We start from the raw sequence: 27521 nt of genomic DNA, 5'->3' as shown, positions 1-27521 counted from the left end.
CCCACATTGTGTAGGAGATCTATAAGTGTTCTGCATGTCAGTGAGACACTGCTGCTTGTTTCCACTCTTTATCAGCCAGTTGTCAAGGTAATGGAAGAAGTGGTCCTGCTTCTCTGTAGAGGAGCCGCGACCATTGCCAGACATTTGGTGAAAGCTCTGAGTGCGGTGGTAACACCAAAGAGTAGAACCTTGGATTAAACTGTTGTCCGCTTATGAATTTGAGGTAGTCGCGATATGCAGGGTGGAGTGGGATTTGGAACTAGGTATTCTTCAAGTTGAAGGCTATTGTGAAGTCGCCTTTCCACAGAAGTGGTAAGGTAACTTGGAGAATGATCATGTGGAAAAGATCTGACAGGATGTACTTAATAAAGGGTGAAGGTTTGGTATAAGCCTGAGCCCCCCCCATCTTTTGGGGAAATTAGTAATAAGAAAGTACAGGGCATCCCTGAGCAGCGTTGATGAGGCAGCACTGGCTCTATGGCTCCATTGAGCAAAAGGGTGTCCATCTCCTCTTGAAGGAGCTGTAGGTGTTGAGGGTAAAGGGAGTGTTTGTGTGGTGGTATGTTTGTTGGTGCAGCAGTTAGCTCCAGACAGCAGCCGTGCTGTACAGTGGCCAGGAGCGACTGGTCTGAGGTGATACTTTGCCACTGTGAAAGGAACCTGTGCAAGTGCCCCAACATGTGTTGTGTGATCTTTGGGGGGGGGGGGTGGGGGGGTAAATCAGTGAGGGGGGGGACAGGGATGAAGAGGGGCACACTGCTTAGGAGGAGCTGCTGCCTTAGCCGCTCCACCTCTAACCCTGCCTTTGGAACTTTTTTCCCTGTAGGAAGCCATGGAGTATCCTCGGGATCCTTGGGGCGTATGTTGCTGCCTCTGACATGAGGAAGAAGCCTCTGAGCAGGTGGCTTTGGCGCTGCCACAAAAATGTGTGCGGTGAAAATAAGAACAAGGAGATGGAGACTGACGAGCCCCTCATCGATTTGTCTGTATAGGGTCTTTTTACATTTTCTCCAGCATTTGACCAACTTGTGGGCCAAATAGGTGTTTGCCACCAAATGGCACGCTGATCAGATGCTGCTGAATTTCCAGCTTAAAGCCAGAGCTATGAAGCCAAGCATGCCTGCGCATCAACGGGGCATCTAATGGAGGTGTTGGAGATGGTCTCCCCTTCGGACACAGTCTCCTGAGACTGCTACCTCTACTGATCTGATCAGTTTTGTATGAACTCCCCCATTTCATTCCATTGTGCATGGTCATACCTTGCTAACAGTCCTACAATATTGGAAATGTGCCAAAGAGTTGCTGACTGGGTGGTAACTCTTTTCTCTGCTGCATCAACTTTTATACTTTTTTTTTTATCCGGGGGCGGGCATCTCTAGTACCCTGGCCGTATGCTCATTGGCAGACAGCATGTACCACCAACAAGTCCGAAATGAGTTTGCCTCTAATGTAAGGTGGGTCAGATAGCAAGAGTTTACACTTTTTGTCAATCTTTGGGGTGAAAACTCTCCCCTTCTGCTCACCATAGAGCTGTACTGCCTCAGACACCCACAAGCCCTCCACAAATACAGATCCCTCTATGCCTACCCGATTCCTTTCCTGGGCGTGACAGCCTTTAACAACACAATCCCCACTTCTCTTAGAGGTGTGGGCCAAACAAGCAATTGTTAGCCTTTCAAATTTATTTCGGAATAATTACCGAATATTGTTCGAAACACTCTGCATGGATTACACAATCCCCCTAGACCACTTCCTAACGTAAACTCAAATTAAAAAAGTACTGAGGATGATGTTCCTGGTTTGAGACACAGAGCCACACTATCAACACGACCATACAAGCGCTTTACACGCTAGGGGGTGGCACTCACCTAGTTCACTGGCTATACCAAGCTCACCTCCAACACTGGGATTGAACCAGAACTCCCCTTTAAGGGAAATGGGAAGAAGACAGAGGCAGCCCACTACATGGCTACGAGTGGCAGAAGATTCTGTTTTACCCTTACAAGGCATCTTGAAATTCACACTTTAAGTACATTCTATTGAAAATACTGAACAACCCCCCCCCCCCCACAGACGCATCTCCAAGTTTTACCTAGGGACTCCCTCACTTTGTCCCTGCTGTTGCTACCCTGATGATGAACTCCTTCATATGATATGGTTGAGTGGATCACTAACCGATTACTGTACAGAACTCATCTCCTTACTCCACCAAGTTACAGGGTGCTGGTTGAATAATTCCTTAGAGAAACTCCTGTTAGGCCTTTTCCTTCGCTCACACACAGCCTTGACTAACTTTCTTAATTGAACCCTACTATTGGTGAGACGTAATAATGAGGTGGAAAAACCCTACACAACAGTACAGTCCTGGGACTTCCTGGTTGACATCCGAAGGTATACACCTTCATAAGGAAGAAAAGGCAGGTTTAAGTGAACAACCTATTGTCCAGGATTGTGATCATTTCGCTGAAACATTTTCTCACACTATCAAAGATGATACACGCCCCCCCCTTCGTCCACACTAGGTCAGTGGTTTTAGTTCCTATGGAAGAAGGACTGACCCACATACACTTATAATCAGAGTGGTTCAAGGCCGAACAGGGATATTTGATTTAATGAAGAAGCTGGTAAATGCACATCTACCACAGTGACTGCCCGGTCAAATACTTGTGGTTAGAAAGAACAAGTTAAGGTGGAGGTGAATAGGGTTGGAAGTTTACATAAAAGGGGTGGGTGAGAAGTTGATTTGGGAAATTTCTTTCACAAAACATTTTTGCAAATTTGACGGACTTGTTTGCTATGCGACACACTTGCGTACGATGTACCAATTATTGAAAGTTGTATCGGTATGAAGGATGCCATTAAAAAGATATTTAAAAAAGACAATTGTAAAGACTGTAGGAAATATTCTGAGAGCTGTGAAAGAGGTTCCACTAGGCAGTGCCTCGAATGAAAGAAAGCCAGATAATCCTCAGCAAAGAATTATCTTGAGATTCATAACTCTGCTCACAGTTTCAGTACCTAGGACCTTCCCAGTCCAGTCTATTACTCCAGCAGATAAATGTGGTCATCGGTAGGCATGCTATCTTTTTTGCCTGGATTTTCTTTCGATATATATTAGCTAGCCGGTCAGACTGTGAGCTTGATCAGGTTTGGGTTTCATGTTTAAGGTTATGTAGGAAGCTGGCTCTCTATATGGTATATCAAAATGAGATATACTGTGCTGAGTCCAGGGGTTTCTTTACTAATGGACAGGGGCTTACTCTAGCAATCCCAAGGTACTCTCTTAATGGGTAATATGGTTGAGCAGCCATATGTTTATCAGACAGTAATGTGAGACATCTTCAAATATACAGAAAGTCAATAAATGAGGCACACAACTCAAGAAGGAGATCCACTCCAATTTACAAAAATTAGCAAGTACCTTTACATACGTTTTGGCACCAGAATCAATACAGTCAGAGAAGTACGTTTTTCAAGAGAAATCTTTACAGTTTTGAAAATGTCGACAGTGCACTTTTTCGATGCTGCAATTTTATTCTATGGAGGGAAAAACATATGGCAAACAGGTACAGTACAGCGGGACCAATCTCTTGGACTTAAGGGGAGTATTGGGCAAGGGCCAGGACGACACCTACAGGTCAAAACGGGCTGCACTGGGGCAGCTGGGTGCAGAGTTGTAGTGCAGCGTTGAGTGCCCAATGTTAGCAAATGGGAATTGGTTCAGTTGAAAAGAGGCCGCAAGTTTGGACAGGGAGTCCAGTCGAGGAGAACAAACAGGTGGGTTCAAGTCTTGAGATGCTTGGCATGTGTGGACACCTTGGTCCTCATCTCCATGGACCATGGCAAAGGGTGCAGAGGTGCTTTGAGGCATTGGTTTTTTTCCACTGGAGCACATGCAGTTGAGGGGGCCTCTGTGCAGAGGCTGCAGGTGGTGTTGGTGAACCCACAGTGTGCAAGTCCAAGTTAGCCTTTGTCTCTGGAGGACCACGTTGGCACCATCACTCCACTTCAGGTCAGGCTAGGCGGCACAGGTGCAGTGGTGCTTTCAGCTGTAGAGTTTGCAGCATTCCGGATTCCACTAAATTCTTCTTAAGGTGCATGCGAGATGGAGGAAACCAGCTCTGCTGCTCCACAGGAGTTTCTGGGTCTTTATTGAAGTCAGGCAGTCCTCCCAGACTTTTAAGGCACAGCAGCTTGCAGGACAAGTCAACTTTGGTGCAAATCAGCAAGACCAGCAGACAGGCCAGCAGGGCCGGGGACAAGTCAGGTACTTCTTCCTCAGTCTTTGTATTCACAGCTCTAGAGTGTCCTTCTTCGTAGGTCAGCAGGAATATGATTTCCTGGTGCCAGGGGCTCACCTAAATCCTGAATTTAGGGACGTTTAGGATAATAGCCACTGGTACCCCTAAGTGGGCATAACTCTGTCACAGACTTTCTACTCCGGCCAAAACCAAGATGGCAGAATTCTAAATGTGGTGTCCACAAAGGGCAGCTCACTTTAGGGGTGGGGCAGACCTGAAGGGTGGACACACTTCTCTGAATACTAACTTTCCTGCCTGTCCCAATGCCAAATGGGCCCTGGAGCAGGGGGATCCGCATCTCTCCTTTGAGTAAAGCCAGATCTGCATACCAAGGGTGGTTGGCTTCTTTGAAGCCCCCGCCTTAGAAGGCAGATTAGCAGGCCATCCTGTTAGGTGGGGTGTGTAAACACCTCACCAAGAACAGACTCTTTTGGACCACCCAAGAGCAAAGGCTCAGACTCTAGGGGGATGGCTAAAACTAGTCAGTCCCCACATGGGTAGTTGGTAAGTTTTCAGGGGGCTCCTCTAAGGTGCCCTCTGGGTGCATGTATTAATAAATCAATCACTGACATCAGTGAGGGTTTAATAATACGAGATGTTTGATATCAAACATCCCTATTTTCAGTGAAGCCATCATGTAGCTAGGGAACATGTGCTGAACAGTGTCTAGTAAATGTACTTAAAATGGCTTCCCTGTTCACTTACTATGTCTCAGAATCGTCAGACATAGCAGGGGAATATCTGCTCCTGCAGGTATGTCCTCACATGTAATATAAAGCACCCTGCCTTAGTGCTGTAAGGCCTCCTGTAGGGGTGACATATATATTGCATGCAGTGTAGCAAAGGTACTGCCAATTGGGGAGCAATTGCAGTTTTAGGGAAAGAGATCTAGCACTGGGCACCTGGTTAGCAGGAACTCAGTGCACTTTCAGTCAATACTGCATTGAATACCAAGCAAAAAGTGGGAGTGCCCATGCCAAAATGGGCACTTTCCTGCAGGTTCTTCCTCCGTATCCATATTACGTACAGAAATCTTCAGCAGTAACTGGCAAGTAAAGTTGACTGAGACCTCCTTCAATGATGGTATGGCAACATGTTGCTGCATTGTTTTTTCTATAGGCTTCTGTGGAGCCATTAATGGGAGTGACTGTTGTTCACCCACTGATGGGCTAGCTCCAAAGATGCTGTTAGTATTTGTCACTAACAGTGATGATGAGGTTCCGAATGACGAGAGAACTACAAACAAACAAGTAATCTGCACTTCCCAGGTCATCTACAAAGGAATGCAATCATCAGCAGTGGGCTGTATCACCAGTGCAGATGTCAGCATTGTTCACTGCAAAGGAAAAGAAATAGAACCTGCAGCTATAGGTGCCCACATTCAGATAACAGAGACATTGTTTATGCAGTCACCGATGCCAAACCAGTCAACAGAACCGGTTTCGGTCTTTTGGGAGCCAATGGAAGGCCTGTCGTCCATAATGCTTTAAATGGGAAAGATAGCTGAATGTCTCAATAGCTGGATTTCTGTAGCATTTTATGGGCAGCCAGCTCTGACAATGTACCAATAACATGGCAAGATGTGGTGTCAAAGAAGATGCTGTTTTCTCTTCGAAAGGTATCTAGGTAAACATTTCTTTTAAGAAGTACAATTCTGGAAGATTCAGGTGCTTTCTCTTTAGTGCGTTCTTCAATGTGGCTAGTGGGACATTGCAAACAATCAATCCCTGAAGAAGGGGAAACCTCATGAGAGGGGTGACTTTTTTGCTGGAGAAATAAAGCCAGTCTCCTTTCTTCGTTACACAGGGTTTTGATGGAAAGGTTTTACAAATGTCACAATTAAACAAACATTGCTTTCACGCGTTGTCAGCAAACATTTTTTCTTGGCTACGTGTGGGACAGCTTTTGAATAGTGATTTTCTCCTAAAAAGGAGTGTTTATCTGTGTTCTGGGCCGGAACAAAAACTCAGACAATTCACTGCTCTGCGTAGGTGAAGTTAAACCTTCTGCAAAATATCCATAGAGTACAATTTTAGAAGTAAATCCATGTTCTAAGAGAAAAGGCAGAGGGGAATCCTACACACTCTATGCGTGGAAGAAGTCTGAACGATAGTGACCGTTATGGGGAGTGCATTGCTCAGCACTTTAACTGGGTTGAGTTTGGGTTGTTTCAAATAAAATGAATGTTTTTACTTAACTAATACTATTATTTTGCATAAAGGAATATTTGTGTATTGCTAAATTAAAGTACAGGAGATGCCATACCTGATGAAAAATGATTCAAGCACTTGAATCTATAAAAGATTCAAGGTTGGAAACAAATAAAATATCAAGAGTCCTTGTTAGAACACAAAGGTCTCACAGACACCTCGATATTCCAATACTAATTATTGCCAAACACTTTAGCATTTGTTTAAATGAATGTTCCTAAAAAGAAAGGCAGAAATGAACTCCAGTGGAGGTTAGCATATGAACTATAAAGACAGAAACATTCTTGGTAATAATTCTGAGTTTTGCAGAATTTGCATCATGAACGCCTGTCTGTTGGTGCTTGGAAGGAGCACGGAAACATTCAAGAGGTAGACTGAAACAGATCCCCTCTCAAAATTTAAACTGGGTATGCAAAGTGAGAGGTCCTTTTAGCTGCATATAACAGAATGTACATCCAATCTCTTCCTCAGGTGATGAAGAGACTGAAGAGGGAGAGAGAGCTCTCTGGGCTTGGTGGGTGACAGGCAGCAAGTGTGCAAAGGCATCCCATTTTCCACAAAGGTACCCCTTTTCCACAAAGGTACAGGCATGTATGCCCTGGCAACTGAATGACAGGACAACTAGAAACACAAAGGAAAATCAGGATACAAGATTTTGCTCACTGGACTTGGGAAGCAGGGTCACCAAGACAAACCTCATCACTTGAAGAAATTAAATAAAAACAAAATAGCAACTAAGCATGTTAAAGCAGAACCCATAACTGCCTCCAACATCAGTTACGTGCCATCCATCTGGGTCAGGAATGGCAGAAAATGTAATGCATAATGAAAAGTCGTATAAACAGTGAACTTGTTACCTGCCAGAGGTCCAAGTTCCAATACATACTAAAAACTGTACCTATAGGGTTGGCTGGCAGAGAGTCATCTTTCAGATTCTCGTCCCATTCATGCAGCTGACGTTTCACTCTCTCCATTAACGTTTCCTTTCAGGGAAAGAAAAAGAAAAAAAAACAGCTTTAGAGCAGTGTATTGAAGTGTCATGCTGGCAGAGCTCAGACATAGTAGTTATTCTAAATCATAAATGGCAGGATTTCTCCTGCAAAAAAGGATAGCCCTCCCGATAAAGACCCTAATCCACAGCTGCTACCCACAGCAATGATTCCTTTATAGAACAGAAGGTAAGGCATTTCCAGGTAGATCGCATTATTTACAACAAGGCCACCCCATTTCATCAGTACTTGCAAAGAGTACAGAAACACAATCCTCCATCTCCACTTGGCCAAATCCATAGGGCCAGTACACTACATCCTTCTATCCTCAAAGTAGTTGGGAATGCAATTCTGATCCCCACCCTGTAAGTAGCCAACATGACATTCCACTGCAGCATAGACAAAAGGACACACACCCCTTCTTCTTTCTAGTAGTGAAAGTACATCCACTACCAATACAGACAGCACAACCATTTCTTACCCCAAAATGTAAATTTAGACTAGCAATGTGGATGACTTTTACACTGTCCATCTGCTGAATAAATAAAAGCATGGGAGGAACTTAAAATGGCAGAATAAAAAATAAACAAACTCAGGTAAAGTCAATTGGTCCTATTTGTCAATGGTGTGCAACCATCACTTTTGGCTTTGACAATCCTAGATGTTTTTAGAATGTACCTGTACTAGCAAGCTAAAAGTGGTGGTCGGTCATTGTGAGAAAGTAGCCTCTTTTTGGCCTTGTTACCCCCACTTTTGGCCTGTTTGTGAGTGTATGTCAGGGTGTTTTCACTGTCTCACTGGGACCCTGCCAGCCAGGGCCCAGTGCTCATAAGTTTGTGACCTATATGTATGTGTTCCCTGTGTGATGCCTAACTGTCTCACTGAGGCTCTGCTAACCAGAACCTCAGTGGTTATGCTCTCTCATTCTCTTTCCAAATTGTCACTAGCAGGCTAGTGACCAATTTCACCAATTTACATTGGCATACTGGAACACCCTTATAATTCCCTAGTATAGGGTACTGAGGTACCCAGGGTATTGGGGTTCCAGGAGATCCCTATGGGCTGCAGCATCTCTTGTGCCACCCATAGGGAGATCTGACAATCTTACACAGGCCTGCCAGTGCAGCCTGAGTGAAATAACGTCCACGTTATTTCACAGCCATTTACCACTGCACTTAAGTAACTTATAAGTCACCTATATATCTAACCTTTACCTGGTAAAGGTTGGGTGCTAAGTTACTTAGTGTGTGGGCACCCTGGCACTAGCCAAGGTGCCCCCACATTGTTCAGGGCAAATACCCCGGACTTTGTGAGTGCGGGGACACCATTACACGCGTGCACTATATATATGTCACAACCTATGTATAGCATCACAATGGTAACTCCGAACATGGCCATGTAACATGTCTAAGATCATGGAATTGTCACCCCAATGCCATCCTGGCATTGGGGAGACAATTCCATGATCCCCCGAGTCTCTAGCACAGACCCGGGTGCTGCCAAACTGCCTTTCCCGGGGTTTCACTGCAGCTGCTGCTGCTGCTCCCAACCCCTCAGACAGGTTTCTGCCCTCCTGGGGTCCAGCCAGGCTTGGCCCAGGAAGGCAGAACAAAGGACTTCCTCAGAGAGAGGGTGTTACACCCTCTCCCTTTGGAAAAAGGTGTTAGGGCTTGGGAGGAGTAGCCTCCCCCATCCTCTGGAAATGCTTTCATGGGCACAGATGGTGCCCATTTCTGCATAAGCCAGTCTACACCGGTTCAGGGATCCCCCAGCCCTGCTCTGGCGCGAAACTGGACAAAGGAAAGGGGAGTGACCACTCCCCTGACCTGCACCTCCCCTGGGAGGTGCCCAGAGCTCCTCCAGTGTGCTCCAGACCTCTGCCATCTTGGAAATAGAGGTGCTACTGGCACACTGGACTGCTCTGAGTGGCCAGTACCAGCAGGTGACGTCAAAGACTCCTTCTGATAGGCTCCTGCAGGTGTTGCTAGCCTATCCTCTCTCCTAGGTAGCCAAACCTCCCTTTCTGGCTATTTAGGGTCTCTGCTTCTGGGAATTCCTTAGATAACGAATGCAAGAGCTCATCAGAGTTCCTCTGCATCTCTCTCTTCACCTTCTGCCAAGGAATCGACTGCTGACCGCGCTGGAAGCCTGCAAAACTGCAACAAAGTAGCAAAGACGACAACTGCGACCTTGTAACGCTGATCCTGCCGCCTTCTCGGCTGTTTTCCTGGTGGTGCATGCTGTGGGGGTAGTCTGCCTCCTCTCTGCACTAGAAGCTCCAAAGAAATCTCCAGTGGGTCGACTGAATCTTCCCCCTGCAACCGCAGGCACCAAAGATCTGCATCACCGGTTCTCTGGGTCTCCTCTCAGCATGACGAGCGAGGTCCCTTGAACTCAGCAACTCTGTCCAAGTGACTCCCACAGTCCAGTGACTCTTCAGTCCAAGTTTGGTGGAGGTAAGTCCTTGCCTCCCCACGCTAGACTGCATTGCTGGGAACCGCGTGTTTTGCAGCTACTCCGGCTCCTGTGCACTCTTCCAGGATTTCCTTAGTGCACAGCCAAGCTTGGGTCCCCGGCACTCTAACCTGCATTGCACGACCTCCTGAGTTGTCCTCCGGTGGCGTGGAACTCTCTTGTGCAATTTCGGGTGAGCACTGATTCACTCCACTTCGTAGTGCCTGTCCGGCACTTCTCCGGGTGCTGCTTGCTTCGGAGTGGGCTCCTTGTCTTGCTGGACGCCCCCTCTGTCTCCTCACGCAATTGGCGACATCCTGGTCCCTCCTGGGCCACAGCTGCATCCAAAAACCCTAACTGCGACCCTTGCAGCTAGCAAGGCTTGTTTGCGGTCTTTCTGCAGGAAAACACTTCTGCACGACTCTTCACGACGTGGGACACCCATCCTCCTAAGGGGAAGTTTCTAGCCCTTGTCGTTCTTGTAGAATCCATAGCTTCTACCATCCGGTGGCAGCTTCTTTGCACCCACAGCTGGCATTTTGCTGGGCATCTGCCCACTCCCGACTTGATCATGACTTTTGGACTTGGTCCCCTTGTTCCACAGGTACTCTCGTCTGGAAATCCATTGTTGTTGCATTGCTGGTGTTGGTCCTGCAGAATTCCCCTAGCACGACTTCTGTGCTCTTTGGGGAACTTAGGTGCACTTTGCACCCACTTTTCAGGGTCTTGGGGTGGGCTATTTTTCTAACCCTCACTGTTTTCTTACAGTCCCAGCGACCCTCTACAAGGTCACATAGGTTTGGGGTTCATTCGTGGTTCGCATTCCACTTCTAGAGTATATGGTTTGTGTTGCCCCTATCCCTATGTGCCCCTGTTGCATCCTATTGTTTGCATATACATTGTTTGCACTGTTTTCTATAGCTATTACTGCATATTTTGGTATTGTGTACATATATCTTGTGTATATTTGCTATCCTCATACTGAGGGTACTCACTGAGATACTTTGGCATATTGTCATAAAAATAAAGTATCTTTATTTTTAGTATATCTGTGTATTGTGTTTTCTTATGATATTGTGCAAGTGACACTAGTGGTACTGTAGGAGCTTCACTCGTCTCCTAGTTCAGCCTAAGCTGCTCTGCTAAGCTACCTTTTCTATCAGCCTAAGCTGCTAGACACCCCTCTACACTAATAAGGGATACCTGGGCCTGGTGCAAGGTGTAAGTACCCCTTGGTACTCACTACAAGCCAGTCCAGCCTCCTACAGTCATCTTCAAACTATAAAAAAAAAAACACGGTTTCCTTTACTTAAAAGTTGCTACCACCTTGTGTGTAACAATGCAAGGCGGTAATCATCTTAAAAATATGAAAACATACTTTATACTTTCAAGATAACCACTTGGTTGCATTTTCACATTGTGTTTCGCACGTTGCTTTGCTATTGAAAGTATAGAAACAATGTTTCCTATAATTTTAAGATGGCCAGTGTAGGAAATTGGCTGTTTTTATGGTATATCAAAATGAGATATACCGTGCAAAGAGTCCAGGGGCTCTCTTACTAGTGGACATGCCTTGCTCTAGCAAGCCCCAGGTGCTCTTTTAGGGGATAGTGTGGTCGAGAAGCCTTAGGCTTATCAGAGAGGAGTGTGAGACATCTGCAAATACATACACAATCAATAAATGAGACAGCTCAATAAGGAGATTCACCCAATTTACAAAAATAAGTATCTTTATGTATGTTTTGGCACCAGAATCAATATGATCAGGTAAGTATGTTTTACAAGAGAAATCTTTACAGTTCAGAAAAGTCGACAGTGCAGTTCTTAAAAGCTGCAATGTTATCCTATGGAAGAAAAACAAAAAGTAAACAGGCAGACTACCTGGATTTAAAGTGAGTATTGGGCAAGGGTCAGGACCACACCAGCAGGTCACACTGGGCGGCAGTGGGGCGGCCGGGAGCAAAGGTGTAGTGAGGTGTTGGATGCCCAATGTTAGTTAATGGGGATCGGCCCAGTTGGAAAGAGGTGAGCCATCAAGTGGGTTCAGATCTTACGATGCTCGGGACAGGAGGGACACCAGTGGTACCATTCTCCTCGATCCAGAGCAGCCGGGTGTAGAGGGTCCTTGGACCATTGAGTGTCATCGGCGGCCCACAGGAACAGGCTGCAGGCGTGGACAGGGGGACCAGTCTGGGTGAACCAACAAGTGTGTTTGAGTTACACGAGCCTGGGGGACGCAGAGACACCAGTGGTCCTCTTCTCCTTGGTCCGGGGCGTAAGGGTGCAGAAGTGCAGTCGAACGTCAGGGTTTCTGTTGAGGGGGGGGCCAGCACAATGAGACTGCAGGTGTCAGAGTGAAAGTTGCAGTGGGGAACCCCACAGTGCACTTTGTCTCTGGAGAGGCCAGGGATCAAGTTGCCACTGTTGGCCCACTTCAACATGGGCTAGGAGGCTTGGGTGCAGTGATGCTCTCTGGCGGCAGTTTTGGCGGTCCAGAGTCCTCATCAGTTTTTGGGTGCCTGCAAGGAAGCGTGGGAGCAGCTCTGCTACTCCACAGGCGTCCCCTGGTGCTGGGGTGAAGACTGGCTGTCTTCTTGGGCACTTGGAAGTTTCAGCAGCTGGAGGACATGGATACTTTGGCACAATTGTTGAAGTTGGCAGGCAGTGTAGGCGTTAAGTCTGTCACTGGTCTTCCATTCTCACTTTTGTGTCTGGAGTGACCTTCTGCTTCAGGTCAGCACAATCTGATTTTCTGGTGCCAGGGGCTCCACTAAGTACTGAATTTAGGGGTGTTTTGGGGGAGGTTAAGATAGTTGCCAATAGCCTACTTAACCCATGGGGTAATGACACCCCCTATATGACTACTTCCTGTGGGAAGTGGGCATAGCACTGTACCAGAATTCCTAATTCTGCCAACACAAAGACTGCAGATTTCTAAATGTGGTGCCCTTGTCAGGCAGCTCAACTTATGGGCACGACTGAGCTAAGGGAAGGACACACCTCTCCAACTAATAATTTTCCTGGCTGTCCAGGTGCCAAATAGGCCTGGGGGGGAGAGGAGAGAAATCCATATCCTCTCCTTTGAGGGAAGCCCGATCTACATATTATGGGCGGTGTTTGAAGCCCCTGGCCTTGGAATGCAGATTCACAGGCCATCCTGTTGTGAGGGATGTGCTAACACCACTGCCAGAGCAGGCTTTGTTTCTGTCCGCCCAAGAGCAAAGGCTCTCGCCCTAGGGGGTCAGGAATGTGTCCACTCAAGAGCAAAAACTCTCACCCCTGGGGATCAGAAACGGCAGGCCAGTTGGAACTGGTAGGTTTTCTGGGGCCACCTCTAAGGTTCCCTCTGGGTGCATGCATTAATAAATCCATCACTGGCATCAATGAGGGTTCATTAATACGACACGTTTGATACCAAACTACACTATTTTCAGTGAAGCCATCACGTAGCTTGGGAACACATACTGACCAGTGTCCAGCAAATGTATATAAAATGGCTTCCCTGTCTACTCACTATGTCTGGGAGTCATACCAGGCAAAAAGTGGGGGTGACCTTGTGAAAAAGAGGCACTTTACTACACAACACCTCCCCGCAACCTCAAATTAAAGAGAATGAGACTAACCTTTCCCAAGAGGGTCTAAGTGGAAAAACCTGAAAAGGCCATCTGCAGTGGCATGTTCAGGCCCAGATCTGTGTTCATCTTTAAAGTCCATTCCGTGTATGGAGATGGCCCACCTCAACAGGAGTTTTCACCTTTCGTTTGTATCAAACAGGTATGGTCTCAGCTTCTTCAGGGACCAGACCACAGCAAAGGCGCCCTCTCAATGGCACTCCAGGGCTGCTCTCTGGGGAGTAACCTCCTGCTAATGAAAGCAACAGGTTGGTTATGGCCATCATCACTGGTTTGGGATAGGACCGCTCCTATCCCATATTCAGAAGCATCTGTCTGCACTATGAACTACTTAGAATAATCTGGAGCTTTTAAGAATGGGTGTTGAGCACATTGCTTCCTTCAGTGTGTCAAACGCCTTTTGACAGCGCAGTGTCTTTGGCATCTTTTTGGAGGTTAATTCTGTGACGAGTGCCTCAAGGGTACCATACTCCTCCACAAACCTCCTGTAGTACCTAGTCAAGCCAAGGAATGCCGTGACTTAGGACTGGATGGTTGGAGCTTCCCAGACCGGAATTGTCTGGATCTTGGGATGTAGTGGTTCAACTTGGCCTCTAAATACAAGGTGACACAAGTATACAACCTTGCCCTGCCCTACCCTGGCACTTGCTTGCCTTGACAGTGAGGCCTACATTTCACAGAGTTTCAAGGTCCTTGCCAAGGTGGATCTGGTGATCCTGCCAAGTGGAGCTAAAGACAGCAATATTATCAAGATATGCTGCACTAAAGGCTTCCAACCCAGCAAGGACTTTGTTCACCAACTTTTGGAAGGTGGCAGAGACATTCTTCAACCCAAATGGCATAACAGTGAACTGGCAATGTCAATCAGGGGTCGAGAATGCTGATCTTTCTTTTGCTCCAGGGGTCAGACCAATTTGCCAGTACCCCGATGTCAAATCAAAAAAACCTCTTTAGTCCTCTATACGCCTTAAGTACCCCTAACCCTAGAAGCTTGCCTACTTTGGGTCTGATGCTATCCTTCACTTGGTCAGACTGTCTTTAGATTTTGCTCTCAACAGGCATGTGGTCACCAATGTCCACATTATGGACACACTAATGAGTCTGACCAGGGGTGAAGGAAAAGAGCTGAGCATACTGCTGTAGGATGTACCTGGAGTCAGCTTGCTGCTAGGCAGTGAGGGTGTCTGAAAATACTACTGAATCCCACTGACCCATCCTGTGAGAGTGGAGGTTAGGGAGGGGCTCACTGTTCTTCCTGATCCTCATGATTGACAATCAGCATGGCCACACCATCCCGGTCATTGAAAATCTTCAGGGGGTTCACAAGGATGACCCTGTGAGGGGTCCTAGGAGTGCCTAGGCCAACCAGGTAGGTGACCCCACTCTTCTTTTCAAGGATAGGGTAAGGATCACTTCATTTGCCCTGACGCAAATACCCATTCTTTCTGCCCTAGTTGGTACTCCACCATTTCAGCCTTTTGGTCATGCCAGAGCTTCTGGAGTTCTTGGCTGGCCTCAAGGTTTTTGGATGTTTTCTCGATGTATTGAGACATCTTACAACATAGGCCAAACACATAGTCCACAATGTCTTGCTTGGGCTCTTTAAGAGGCTTCTCCTAGTCTTCCCTCACTAGACACAGTAAACCCCTTACAGAATGTCCAAATAGAAGTTCAAAGGGGGAAAAACCTCATTCCTTCTGTGGCATTTCTCTGGAGGTGAAAAGCAGACATGGCAACAGGATGTACAATCTCCTGAGCTTTTCAGGGAGGCCTGCAATTATACCTTTCATGGTTTTTCTGAATATCTCAACTAAACCATTTGCTTCTGGGTGATATGGGGTAGTGAACTTAAAAGTCACTCCACATTAATTCCACATTGCCTTGAGGTATGCAGACATGAAGTTACTACCGCTCTCTGATACCACCTCTTAAGGGAAGTCCACTCTAGTAAAAACACTGATCAGGGCCCCAGCAACTGCAGGAGCAGTGGTAGTCCTAAGAGGTATGGCATTAAGGGTACCTGGTGGCAAGATCCATTACAACCAGTATGAATCTGATCCCTGATGCTTTTGGAAGATCTAGGGGGCTGACAACATCAACCCCTACACTTTCAAAGGGAACCTCAACCAGTGGAAGTGGGATTAAGGGGGCCTTTGGGTGGCTACCTGTCTTGCCACTGGCTTGATAGGTGACATAGGAGTTAAAAAACTCCTTCACCTTCTAGGACATATCTGGCCAATAGAGTAAGGTACCAACCTACTTCAAGTTTTGGCCGGGCCAAAAACTCCCAGCTAAAGGGGTATCATGAGCCAAAGTGAGTAGGAATTCTATATACTTCTGAGGCACTACCAGTCTCCTAGTGGCACCAGGTTTGGGGTCTCCGACCTCAGTACACAGGAGTCCCTCCTCCCAACAGGTTTTGTTGAAGCCACTGACCTTTCCCTTTTCCTCATCAGCGGCTTGCTGTCTCAGGCTTTCAAGAGTGCGACAGGTCCTCTTGTCCCTTGAACAGTTCTTCTCTAGGGGTCCCCCTGGGTCCAGGAGATCAGCTGTGTAAGGCACAAGTTCTTGGGGCTCAGTTCCCTCAAGGGCTAAGAGGTCTTCTCCCTGAGGAGAGGGGACCCGAGCTTGGGGCTGCCCATAAGCTGACATACTAAACTTCCTGCCTTTTCTCTTGGACGGTTAGGCCATTATTCCAGGCTCCAGCATCCCTTTTTCCACCCTGGGCTTTGCATTGTGCTGTACTTTTCACACGTACCCATTCAGGTATACCCGGCATAGCTGCATGGGTCTTTCTTTCAACCTCAACCCATGCTGCAGACTACGGATCGTTTCCTAGCAGACAAGCTACAGGAATTGAGGAGGATACCACCACCTTCTTCTGGCCAGCAACCCCTCCCTACTCTAAGGACACCATTGCAACGGGACGGATCTTAGCTTGGTTGTCAGCACTGATGACTGTGAAAGTTTCCCTAGTCAGATACTGCTCTGGGGATACCAGTTTTTCAGTCACTGTGATGACACCAGCACCTGTATCTCTGTGTTTCAACTCCGATTCCATTAATATGAGGATACTGTGGATGAGGATGTGCTTCTCCAGATTACTGGGCCAGACAGCCAGGGCAGCTACATCCACCCCACCCTCAGAGACGAAAGTTGCTTCTGTGAGTTCTCTGACATGGTCAGGGCCCACTTGGGATGCCATCTGAAGACTTACCACTGTAGCAGGAACTACAGGGGCACTAGGGGGATTCTTTTTGGGATTGGTAGGGTCTCTAGTTTGGTGTCCATTGACTTTGCAATGAAAGCATCAAGCCTTCTTAGGGACCCAGTTTTTACCCTGGTACCTACCCTTCGGCTGTGTCTTGTCTCGGGCCCACCCTCCAGAACAGGTTTTGGGGGCCTTCAGAAGACTCTTTATTTTTATCTTTAGACTGGTGGGAGTGGGGTTTGGGGGTGGCGGTGTTTGCTTAGCAACCTCTTTCTTTAGGTCAACCCCATCATGTGTTGTCTTGGATACCCTAGTCTTGATGCAGTGGTCTGCCTTCTTTCCCAATTTATGGTGTGAAACTGGACCTAGGTCTACAAGGTACTGGTGCATTTTTCCAAAACATAGTTACATAACAGATGCTCTTTCATAATAACACTATAAAGCCCATCATAGTCTTGCACCTGTTTCTCTTTTAGCTAGCCACCCAGTGTTTTGACTGAGAAGTCAACAAAATCTACCTAGGATTGACTAGAGGTTTTCTAGTCTCCCTGAACCTGATCCTGTATTCCTCAGTTGTGAGTACAAAGCCTTCAATTTGGGTATCGTTCATGCTGTCATTGGACTCAGTATCTGCCTCATTCAGTGTCAGGAGCAGATCGCTAGACTTTCCTGAGAACAACTCCCAGAGTAGAGAGCCCCAATACTTTTGGCTGGGTTTCCTTATTTTAAAAGCCCTCTCAAGGCTGTAAGACACTTGGTGATATCATCACCTTCTACATATTTGGGGACAATTGCTTTGGGGATCTTACGGTGAAAAGCTTCTTCCTTCTCCCTATTTAAATTTTTGCTGCCACCAGAGAAGGTCCTAGGCCCAGCTCAGCTCTTTTTGTTCACTATAGCTAAGAGTTTAGACTCTAATTCTATCCTCGTAGCTAACTTCTGGAATTCAACATCTTCACTGGATCCATCTCCTTGGGTACTATCAGACGTGCTCCCAGGGCTGTTACTGTCTGTGGGGCTGTGGAGGAATTCATCATCCTTTTCCACCTCCTCCTCCTCACTCTCAGGTTGGGCCACTTTGCTTGCCATGGCTCTATCATTTTCAGCAAGCAGCTGCTGCAGATGTGCTTTTGTGGGTTTAGACTCCATGGCACGTTTTCATGCTTGGCAGAGGGCCTGAAGTTGGGCCAACTTAAGGTTTCGGTACTCACCCAGGTTGAGCTTCTGGGATGTACCTGCTGCCTCAGTCACGGTTTGAACATACCTTTTTAAAAACTTACAAACAAATCTAAGTCTATTTCTAAAGGGCCTAATTAAAGTATTTTAGATTCTAAAACGTTTGTACATGGGGACTTAACACAAGATCCTACAGCTATTTTTAAACAATTTAGAAGAAAAAAAAAAAATCAAAAATTGGAAAAATGTTTCCTTATGGATTCCTTGGTGGTATCACTTATTAACAAAGTGGTACAGCAGATGTCAAGTTCCACCGCTGCGCCACCATTGTAGGAAGCTGACTCTCTATATGGTACATCAAAATGAGATTTAACGTGCAAAGAGTCCAGGGGTTCCTTCAATGGTGGACAGGGCTTGCTCTAGCAATTCGAAGGTGCTCTTTTAGGGGATCGAGCAGCCTTAGCCTTATAACAGAGGAGTGTGCGACATCTGCAAATACACACACAATCAATAAATGAGATACACAGCTCCCTAAGGAGAGCCACACCAATTTACAAAAATAACAATTATCTTTATACAGGTTTTACATGTTTTGGCACCAGAATCCATATGATCAGATAAGTAAATTTTGCAAGAGAAATCTTTACAGTTCAGAAAGGTGGACAGTGCGATTCTTGAAAGCTGCAATGTTATACTATTGTGGAACAACAAACACGACAAACAGGTAGAGTACATCGACTTACAGGACCAATCTCCTGGACTTAAGGTGAGCATTGGCCAACAATCAGGACCACACAAGCAGGTCACTCCATGCGGCACTGGGGCAGCAGGGTACAGAGGTGTAGTGCGGTGTCAGGAGCCCAATGTTAGTCAATTGGGTCAGTCCAGTTGGAAAGAGGCTGCAGGTTAGGACAAGGTGTCATGTATAGGTGAGCCAGCAAGTGGGCTCAGGTCTTGCGATGCTCGGGGACAGAAGAGCACGAGTGGTCCTCTTTTCCTCGGTTTGGGGCGGCCAGGTGCAGTGGGTACTTGAACCATCGGGTGTCTGTCACAGCTGGAGGGGGCCCACAGAAACTGCTGCAGGCATGGACTGGGGGACCAGTCTGGGTGTACCAACAAGTGGGCTCGAGTTTCACGTGCTGGAGGACGCAGAGACAACAGTGGTATTCTTCTCTTCGGTCTGGGGCGTCCGGGTGCAGAGGTGCAGTGGACCATTGGGTTTGCCATCATTTGAGGCGGTTGCGGTTGAGGGGGACCTGCACAAAGACTGCAGCCTTTGGATTGAGGGTCACAGTGAGGTAACCCATGATGGACTTTGTTTCTGGAGAGTCTGGGGACTAAATTGGCACCGTTGGCCCACTTAAACATTGGCTTGGAGGCTTGGTGCAGTTGTCCTGTCCGGTAGCAGTTTTGGAGGTCCGTAGTTTTCTTCAGCAGTTCCTGGGTACCTGCTAGGATGGAGAGAGCAGCTCCGCTACTCCATGGGAGTTCCCTGGTGCTGGAGTGAAGGCTGGCAGTTTTCTCGGGCATTTGGAAGTTTCAGCAGATGGAGGACGAGGCAACTTTGGCACAACTGTCAAAGTTGGCAGGAAGGCTGGCAGGGTTGGTGCTGAGCCCGTCATCGGTCTTCAGTGCTCGCTTTTGCATCTCTGGAGTATCCTTGTTCAGGTCAACGAGATCCGATTTCCAGGTGCTGGGGGCTCTCCTAACTACTCAATTTAGAGGCATTTCAGGGAGTGTAGGGTAGTAGCCAATGGGTTACTTACCCTTGGGGTCACTACATCCCCTATATATCACCTGCTAGGAGGTGGCACAATACATGCTGCAGCCTTGGGGACCATTTTTGGTAACCAGGTCCTACATACCAGGGTACCATTTATTAGGTATTTACAGGAGAGATAAAGATTTGGCTAATGGGGGAACAACTGCACAGTTTTAGGGAAACAGATCTGGCATTGGGGACCTGGTTAGCAGGAACCCAGTGCACTTTCAGTCAAAATTGCATCAAATACCAGGCAAAAAAAGAAGAGGGGTGGCCACGTCAAAAAGAGGTACTTTCCTACAGCCAGTTCATGCAATTAGATCTGCCAGTGCTAGCACATTTTAAAAGCATCTGACATTGGCAAAATCAATAGCAGCAACTGGCATGGAACAAGAAAAGGGTGCAGAAGAGGGAGAGAAGATGGAAAAAAAAGGTCTACAAGAGGCCTTGCAGGAAAAAAGGTCACCAATAGAATAATCAATAAAATAGGGCCTACATTGTACAATATAAAGATGTGTTGATGTGTGAAGATGTTGTCTAAAGACTAGGGTCCACATTCAGAAAGCAGCACTTTAAAAAGTTGGAAATCTATTCCAGCAGGCTATTCCTACATTTGGAGCAGTTTTATTTTAGTTAAGACTTCACAAACATCATTACGGTTAGTCCTAGGAATGAATGATTTTCAGAGCACTCCTACTGGTCAAAACTTATTCATGCGCATTGTTCAATAGGTGGAAAACCCAGGTATAACTATGTGTCCTAGAGGAACCCTTCAATCTTGGAAGTGACTTAGGAGGAATAAGGCAAGTCTCTGTCTAAAGTGGTAGAGTAGGCAAATTACCATGGGTTGAATTGTTACTTGTAGTGACTGCCAGTGGTCTGGACTATTTGCAAGCATTTCCTCATCACCTTTAGTGTGTGTAGTCCTCACTATTAATGCCCCAAGCCACTGAGCAGTGCAGCAGAGTTGGAAATATGACATTGAGTAGTCACAGCAGCTTAAATCTTTCCCCCGCATGCAGAACAACTTACTGTCTTGATGAGACAGTGGGTCTTATTGGATGCAGGGTTTCTTGATCCTCTGCAACAATATGAATCTGGCACATTATGTAAGTGTTAGATTTTGGCGACTGAACAAAACAAACTCAACCCTTACAGTGAATGCTTTATATGAAGTTGTGAGTGTAGATGCATCTGCAGCTTGATTGCGATTTTGCAGCAGCATGTCCAATAAATGCTCTTTGCATTGCAAAAGAGTCAAGGTCACCAGAATGAAATAAAAGTTATTGCTTTTCACCATTTTGGAATGCTGGCTTCCGAGAAATGCAACCCACTCAAACCCAGTCGTGATGTCACTGCATGGTGTACAAATGTTTTTCTTTTTAGTTTTTTAAAGTTTTAAGTTGAAAAATGTGCAAGCCTGACACTGGTTTCCATCATGGTCTACAGTGTGATAGATATATCACACCACTTTAAAGCCTACATATGGAGAGCAATAAGTTACTGCATGCAAAACCTAAAAAGCATTTTGTTCATAACTGACAAGAAAAAGAAATTCAGAAGAATGAAAAATTTGGGACTTATTCTAAAAAACGTGTATCCATGCCTCCTATCGATGTCCACAGCATGAGGTACACTGAACGCTTCTGGTGCATCTACCTCTTGTAGTCCATTGTTGTTAGTGTCTTCTTGCTTTGTGATATTTCGTAGCTTTGTTTGCTATCTCGCCACTTATTACATCCTGCATGTGGGTCTACAATCGGTTCGGACTGCAAAAATGTTTCTAAGAGGTAAGGTTGTGTGGACACAGTGAGGTGGCTATTGAAGCCCTATACAGTCATTAAGTAACTGATGCTGGTGTCAGTTTATTACAGTTGAGGGGAGTACACTTTAACCTGCATCTCAGCAGGAAGACTGGGCACTGGCCCTCCTCTTGAAAGGTACAACTGGTCCCCATAACTAAGGTCCTCACATTTCCTGTGGCATGTGTTTTATGTACTTGTGCACCAGCCTTGGTGTGTGTAGGAAAGTGCCCCTCTTGGCTTGGTGTACGTACACACGTACACACGTACACACGCACGCACACACGCACACACGCACACACACACACACACACACACACACACACACACACACACACACACACACACACACACACACACACACACACACACACACACACACACACACACACACACACACACACACACACACACACACACACACACACACACACACACACACACACACACACACACACACACACACACACACACACATTCCTGATATTGATGCTGACTTAACAGTGTGCTGTGATCCTGCTAACCAGGCCCCAGCACCAGTGTTCTTTCCCTAAAACTGTACCATTGTTGAAACAATTGACACACCCCTGGCACACAGCTAAGTCCCTTGTAAAAGATACCAGTGGTACCAAGGGCTCTAAGGGCTGCAACATGTATTATGCCACCCTAAGGAACCCCTCACCAAGCACATGCACACTGCCATTGCAGCTTGTGTGTACTGCTGGAGAGAAAAAGGGAAAGTCGACATGGCATCCCTCCCAGGATTCCATGCCCACCAACCACTGCCTGTGGCATAGGTAAGTCACCCCTGTAGCAGGTCTTACAGCCCTAAGGCAGGGTGCACTATACCACAGATGAGGGCATAGCTGCATGAGCAATATGCCCCTACAGTGTCCAAGTCCATGGTTAGACATTGTAAGTGCAGTGTGGCCATATAAAGTACGTGGGCTGGGAGTTTGGCATTACAAACTCCACAGCTCAATGAAGGCTTCATTGAAGATCGGGAAGTTTGGTACCAAACTTCTCAGCACAATAAACCCACACTGATGCCAGTGTTGAATTTATTGTACAACGCACCCAGAGGGCATCTTATAGATACCCGATGTATGTTAGTCAAACTGCTAGTGCAAGACTGATCAGTCTGTGTCAGCATGCCACTTTCAGACGAGTATCTGACCCCATGAAGTGAGGGTCTTAGTGCCTTCCGGTGTCATAAACAAAGGCTGCTCGGTGTGGAGTTGCTTCACAGCTTCCCCCTGCAGGAACTGTAACACTTGGCAGTGAGCCTCAAAGGCTCAGGCCTCCTTTTACAGTGCCCCAGGGCATTCCAGGTAGTGGAGGTGCCCGCCTTCCGGACGAAGCCCCACTTTTGGCGGCTGGAAAATTTGGTGAAACAGGGAGGAGTGACCATCCCAGCTAGGACCACCCATAAGGTGTCCAGAGCTGAGCTGACCCCCCTCCCTGCAGAATCTTCCACCTCTGTGTGGAGGACAGGGACCAATAGGGTTAGGAGTGTGCCCCTTCCACAAAGGGAGTGGGCACAGGAAGGGTGTAGCCTCCCTCAGTGACAGTAGCCACTGGCTACTGCCCTATGACCCCTGTACCGCCCCTAAATCTGGTATTTAGGGGCACCCCTGAACCTAGCACACCGGATTCCTGGTGACTTCAAGAAGACAACATGAAGAAAGAGGAAGGAGGACTGCTAAGCTGTCCCCCAGCAGAGAAGACTGCAGACACCAACTGATTTGGCCCCAGCCCTACTGGCCCGTGTATATCTTCTGAAGCCCCTGCCACCAAAAGGAAACGCATCCTGCAGCACCAGAGACCTCTTCAAAACCCCAAAAGGACTGCCTGCCCACCAGAGGACCCAGATCTCCTGAGGACAGCAGCCCTGTCCACAAAGAAACTCCAGAAAAGGACTCTAGAACCCCCCGGATCCGCAAGCCCTGCCCACTCTGCACCAGGCGCCCCCGGCCCGTGTCCACTGGTCTAGAGCAGGTCCCAAGGGGATTCCGACCTAGTGTCCACCCTGAGTTGACCACTCCTTACCAGCACAACAACGCCTGCAGACTAAATCCAGAGGATCCCCCTACCCGTGAAGGATCCGGATGAAGATACCCGTTGCCAAAAAGTACCCTGCACCTGCACCACCCTGGCCTTGGGGAACCCGAGCTCCGGTGCAGCAAGTCGCAAGCAGGAGGCCCTCGTCTCTGTCCAGCCGGGGTGTTCCCTGAACCAACCTCCTGAAGCCAGTCTGCAGCCTACTTGTGACCCCCAGGGTTACCCCTATTAAAAAGCATTGGGAGCCCCACGCTGAGTTTGCACCCTGCACCCAGTCGTCCATGTGCCACTGAGGGTGTGAATTTGGTGCTGACCTGTGCCCCCCATGCACTCCTTAACCCTTCAGGCCTGCCCTTCGAAGAAGCACGTACTTAACTGCTGCCAGATCCAATTCCAATCTCCAAAGGAGCCCATTTTAAATCTTGCAGCAACTTTGACCTCGTCATCTGGCCGGCCCAGTGTTGCTGGTGGTGGATGTGTGAGGTTGACTTAAACCACAACCAGTGGACATCCTAACCCCCGGAGACTGCAACTGTAAGTCTTCTACTTACCTAGAAACTGTCCTAACTTTCTTCCTGTGTTTGAATCTTGCAGTGTCGACTTTTAAAATAGATTATTGCTATTTACTTGAAAACTGTTTAACTTGTCAAATTGGAACAAAATGCTATTGATACATATGTTCGATACTTACTTACAAATGTATTTACCTGCAACAAGATCCTTTTGGTTCTAGAAATAAAGTAACAACAAATTTTTCCAATACAAATACATTGGCCTGGAATTAGTCACTGAGTGTGTGCCTCATTTATTGACTGCCTGTGTACCCTCTGATAAGCCTAACTGCTCGACCACACTACCACAAAAGAGAGCATCAGTATTATCTACTTTAGCTTCTGTGGCACCCCTGGACTCTGTGCACACTATATGTCATTATGGTATGGTAGTGGGTGGAGGGGTGTGTGTGTGTGTGTGTGTGTGTGTGTGTGTGTGTGTGTGTGTGTGTGTGTGTGTGTGTGTGTGTGTGTGTGTGTGTGTGTGTGTGTGTGTGTGTGTGTGTGTGTGTGTGTGTGTGTGTGTGTGTGTGTGTGTGTGTGTGTGTGTGTGTGTGTGTGTGTGTGTGTGTGTGTGTGTGTGTGTGTGTGTGTGTGTGTGTGTGTGTGTGTGTGTGTGTGTGTGTGTGTGTGTGTGTGTGTGTGTGTGTGTGTGTGTGTGTGTGTGTGTGTGTGTGTTTCCTCACATTGTGAATGGGGGGAGGGTGAGTATAAGACATACAAGATGGTGTTTTTTGTGCAGTCCTGCCTTCTCCAAGGTTGAATGATTGATGGGACGGACTACTTTTTCATTCTTTAAAGTCAACAAACCAAAAATGGAGCAGTGTTGTGGGCAGGAAAGAATCAACCGTTCCCTTGTAGAACGGGTCTCCCTCTTTTCTCCTGAAACGGTTGCTTCCCTCCTTTCCTATGTTGTGCAAAATGTAAACTGGAAATTGGAATGCTGTGGCTATTCCTAGTTGACTTCAATCCCCAAACAACTTTGAGCAGCTCTAACCATGCACACCTACAGTGCTTGCTTACAAACACCCACCAAGGATAGCAATCAGTGGTACACTTACTCCTGCCTGGCTGGCTGCTCTTCATAAGTCTGGGAATATGTACTGAACACTGGAGGAACTTGCAAGGGAGAAGGAAGAAGCTTTTGACCGCCCACTGCAGGGGTGAGTCTCACATCTTCACAAGCCCTAGCTGACCGAGAATCTAGATCAAGCAATGTAGGAGGGAAAAGATCACACTCGAATGGCTACAACTGTCACCACAATGACTAAATATCACCAAAGGACATGGAGCTGCAAAGATTTTTCCATAACATTTGATGTTTGTCTACACTACTCCAACCAGCCTGGTACTGTTAATGGGAACCCATACTGAGAGGCACTCTTTCCCTCTTCAGTCTTGCCATTGAGGGACGTCTTCTTTGAATGCGGACGACTGCCCCTATTCTGAAAATGCTTGAGTCGGTTGTCCAGCCTAATAGGTAATGGGGATAGTAATTCTTAAAAGTGAAGTTTGGATCTTACCGCAGTGTCCAGAGCGGAAAGGTCATGTTCAGCAAGTGTCACTGCCACTAGAAAACCTTGACCAATAGTAGTCTGTTGCAAGGTGAACGAGTTAATTAGCTTAGGTAATACTCTTTATGGTAGATACTCTAACTGCAGATTCCAGCTGCAACTCTCATCACCACAGTAAAAGAACCACTCCCTTCTGTAGATGGACCATCGGGAAGACGCAACCCAAAGACCAGGGACACATTCAACATACTGGCCTCCTTCATGTCCAAGCACAAGTTATCTTCTTGATAGTGTGGAAGAAATGATCACCATCATCCCCAAAAGCTGGTTGACTATTGTAGGAAACTGAGTTCTGGTTAAAGAAGCCTCCCACCTTTTGAATGTTTTTTTTTTTTATCAACTTTGACTGAAGTGGACTGGGATCCTCCTAACCAGGTCCCATGTGCCAGTGTTCTTTCCCCAAAACAAGACATCTGGTGACTTGATCCCCAGGCACTTTAGCACCTCTGTAAGTCCCTAGTAAAATGGTGCCTCCGGTCAAGAGATTGACAGAACATGAGAGATGGTTTTTAAGCTTTGATGAATGATGTATGCAGAGTGATACCTTTTAGGGCAAATTAAAAAGAAAAGTATATTATAAATATATATATATATGTATATATGCATATCTATCAGGCATAGATAACTTTCGGGCAGCAATATAAATGTCAAGATAACTCTTGTGATTATATTACTGCTAGAGAAAGAGATAGGACTTTTGTCTAGTGGCAGTTTTCACGCTATAATGTGGAGAAGGTTTATAGGTCTGCTGCAAAGAACATATCTGTATTATATAGGAGTAGTTGAGGTGGATTAGTAATGCCAGCCGTTACCTGTGCTTTAAAATAAATAAATTGTATGAGTGCTAGTGCTTTAAAGGGACAGTTTAGCCAGTAGAAGAGATGGCCTCTCATTGGGTGAGTTTCTGCTCAAGCTGTAACTCAGGTTATGGAGGACAGTTCTGAGGCAGGATCAGAGACTGAGACAGCAGATACTGAGCCAGCATCGGAGGGAAGAGGACAATGGAGCAGAATCTGGGAGTGATTTTTCAGTCAGTGGATGTAGGAAGCTGGCCTGATGTGTGGTGGGTACTTACACCTTATACCAGGTCCAGGTATCCCCTCCTAGGGAAGTGTAGGCTCTCTAAAGGTAGCTGTGGATGAGCAGCCAAGGCTTATTTAGGAGACATACAAAACTCATGCAATACCACTGTAGTCAGAAGGCACTTCCACACATGAAAGAAAACACTCTGTTGTACAAAAATAAAGGTACTTTATTTTTGGAACAAATCACCACAAAACACTAGACAGGTAACCCACCCTAGGGAGGTTAGTAATTCACTAAACATATACACTAGTAATCAGAAACAGGCATAAAAAAGTTAGAAAACAGTGCAAATAGCAATAACCAACAGTGACCCTAGGGTGAGCTCAAACCATATACTAAAAAAATGGAATGTGAACAAGGTACCCCCACCTAGGTAAGGAAAATGTGTAGAGGGGAGCTGGGAGTACTATAAAACCCCAGAGGTAAGTAACACAGTGCCCCCAAGCGACCAGGAATGCAGGAGTGAAACACTGGATTTTCCCCATAACACCCAAAAGGAGAAAAAGCAGTAAAGAAGACACACAGACAAGCCTGCAAGAAAACCAACGGTAGATTCCTGAAGAAAGAAGACCTGTGGAGAGAGGTGACCAAGTCCAAGAGTCACAGTGGAGTCCAGGAGGAGTAGGTGATAGTACCCACGCAGCTGTGGATGCAGGAGTTGGTCGACGGTGATGAAAAACAGGTCAGCACTGCAGCCCTGCAGCCGGTGAAG

At 46.7% G+C, this 27521-nt stretch overlaps 1 protein-coding gene across 2 annotated transcripts in view; it reads right to left on the bottom strand.

Annotated features, from left to right (window-relative positions):
- CRBN (cereblon) overlaps positions 1-27521 on the bottom strand; it is a 117933-nt gene that overhangs the window by 40851 nt on the left and 49561 nt on the right. For both annotated transcript variants that reach the window (XM_069206357.1, XM_069206358.1), the window contains exon 7: positions 7410-7494. In XM_069206357.1, the coding sequence (XP_069062458.1) occupies positions 7410-7494 (85 nt within the window). The remainder of the gene's footprint in view (positions 1-7409; positions 7495-27521) is intronic.

Source organism: Pleurodeles waltl, chromosome 9, assembly GCF_031143425.1.
Source record: "Pleurodeles waltl isolate 20211129_DDA chromosome 9, aPleWal1.hap1.20221129, whole genome shotgun sequence".
NCBI classification, from domain to species: domain Eukaryota; kingdom Metazoa; phylum Chordata; class Amphibia; order Caudata; family Salamandridae; genus Pleurodeles; species Pleurodeles waltl.
Note: the sequence above shows the minus strand (reverse complement) of the source record. Positions and strands in the feature narration are given on the sequence as shown.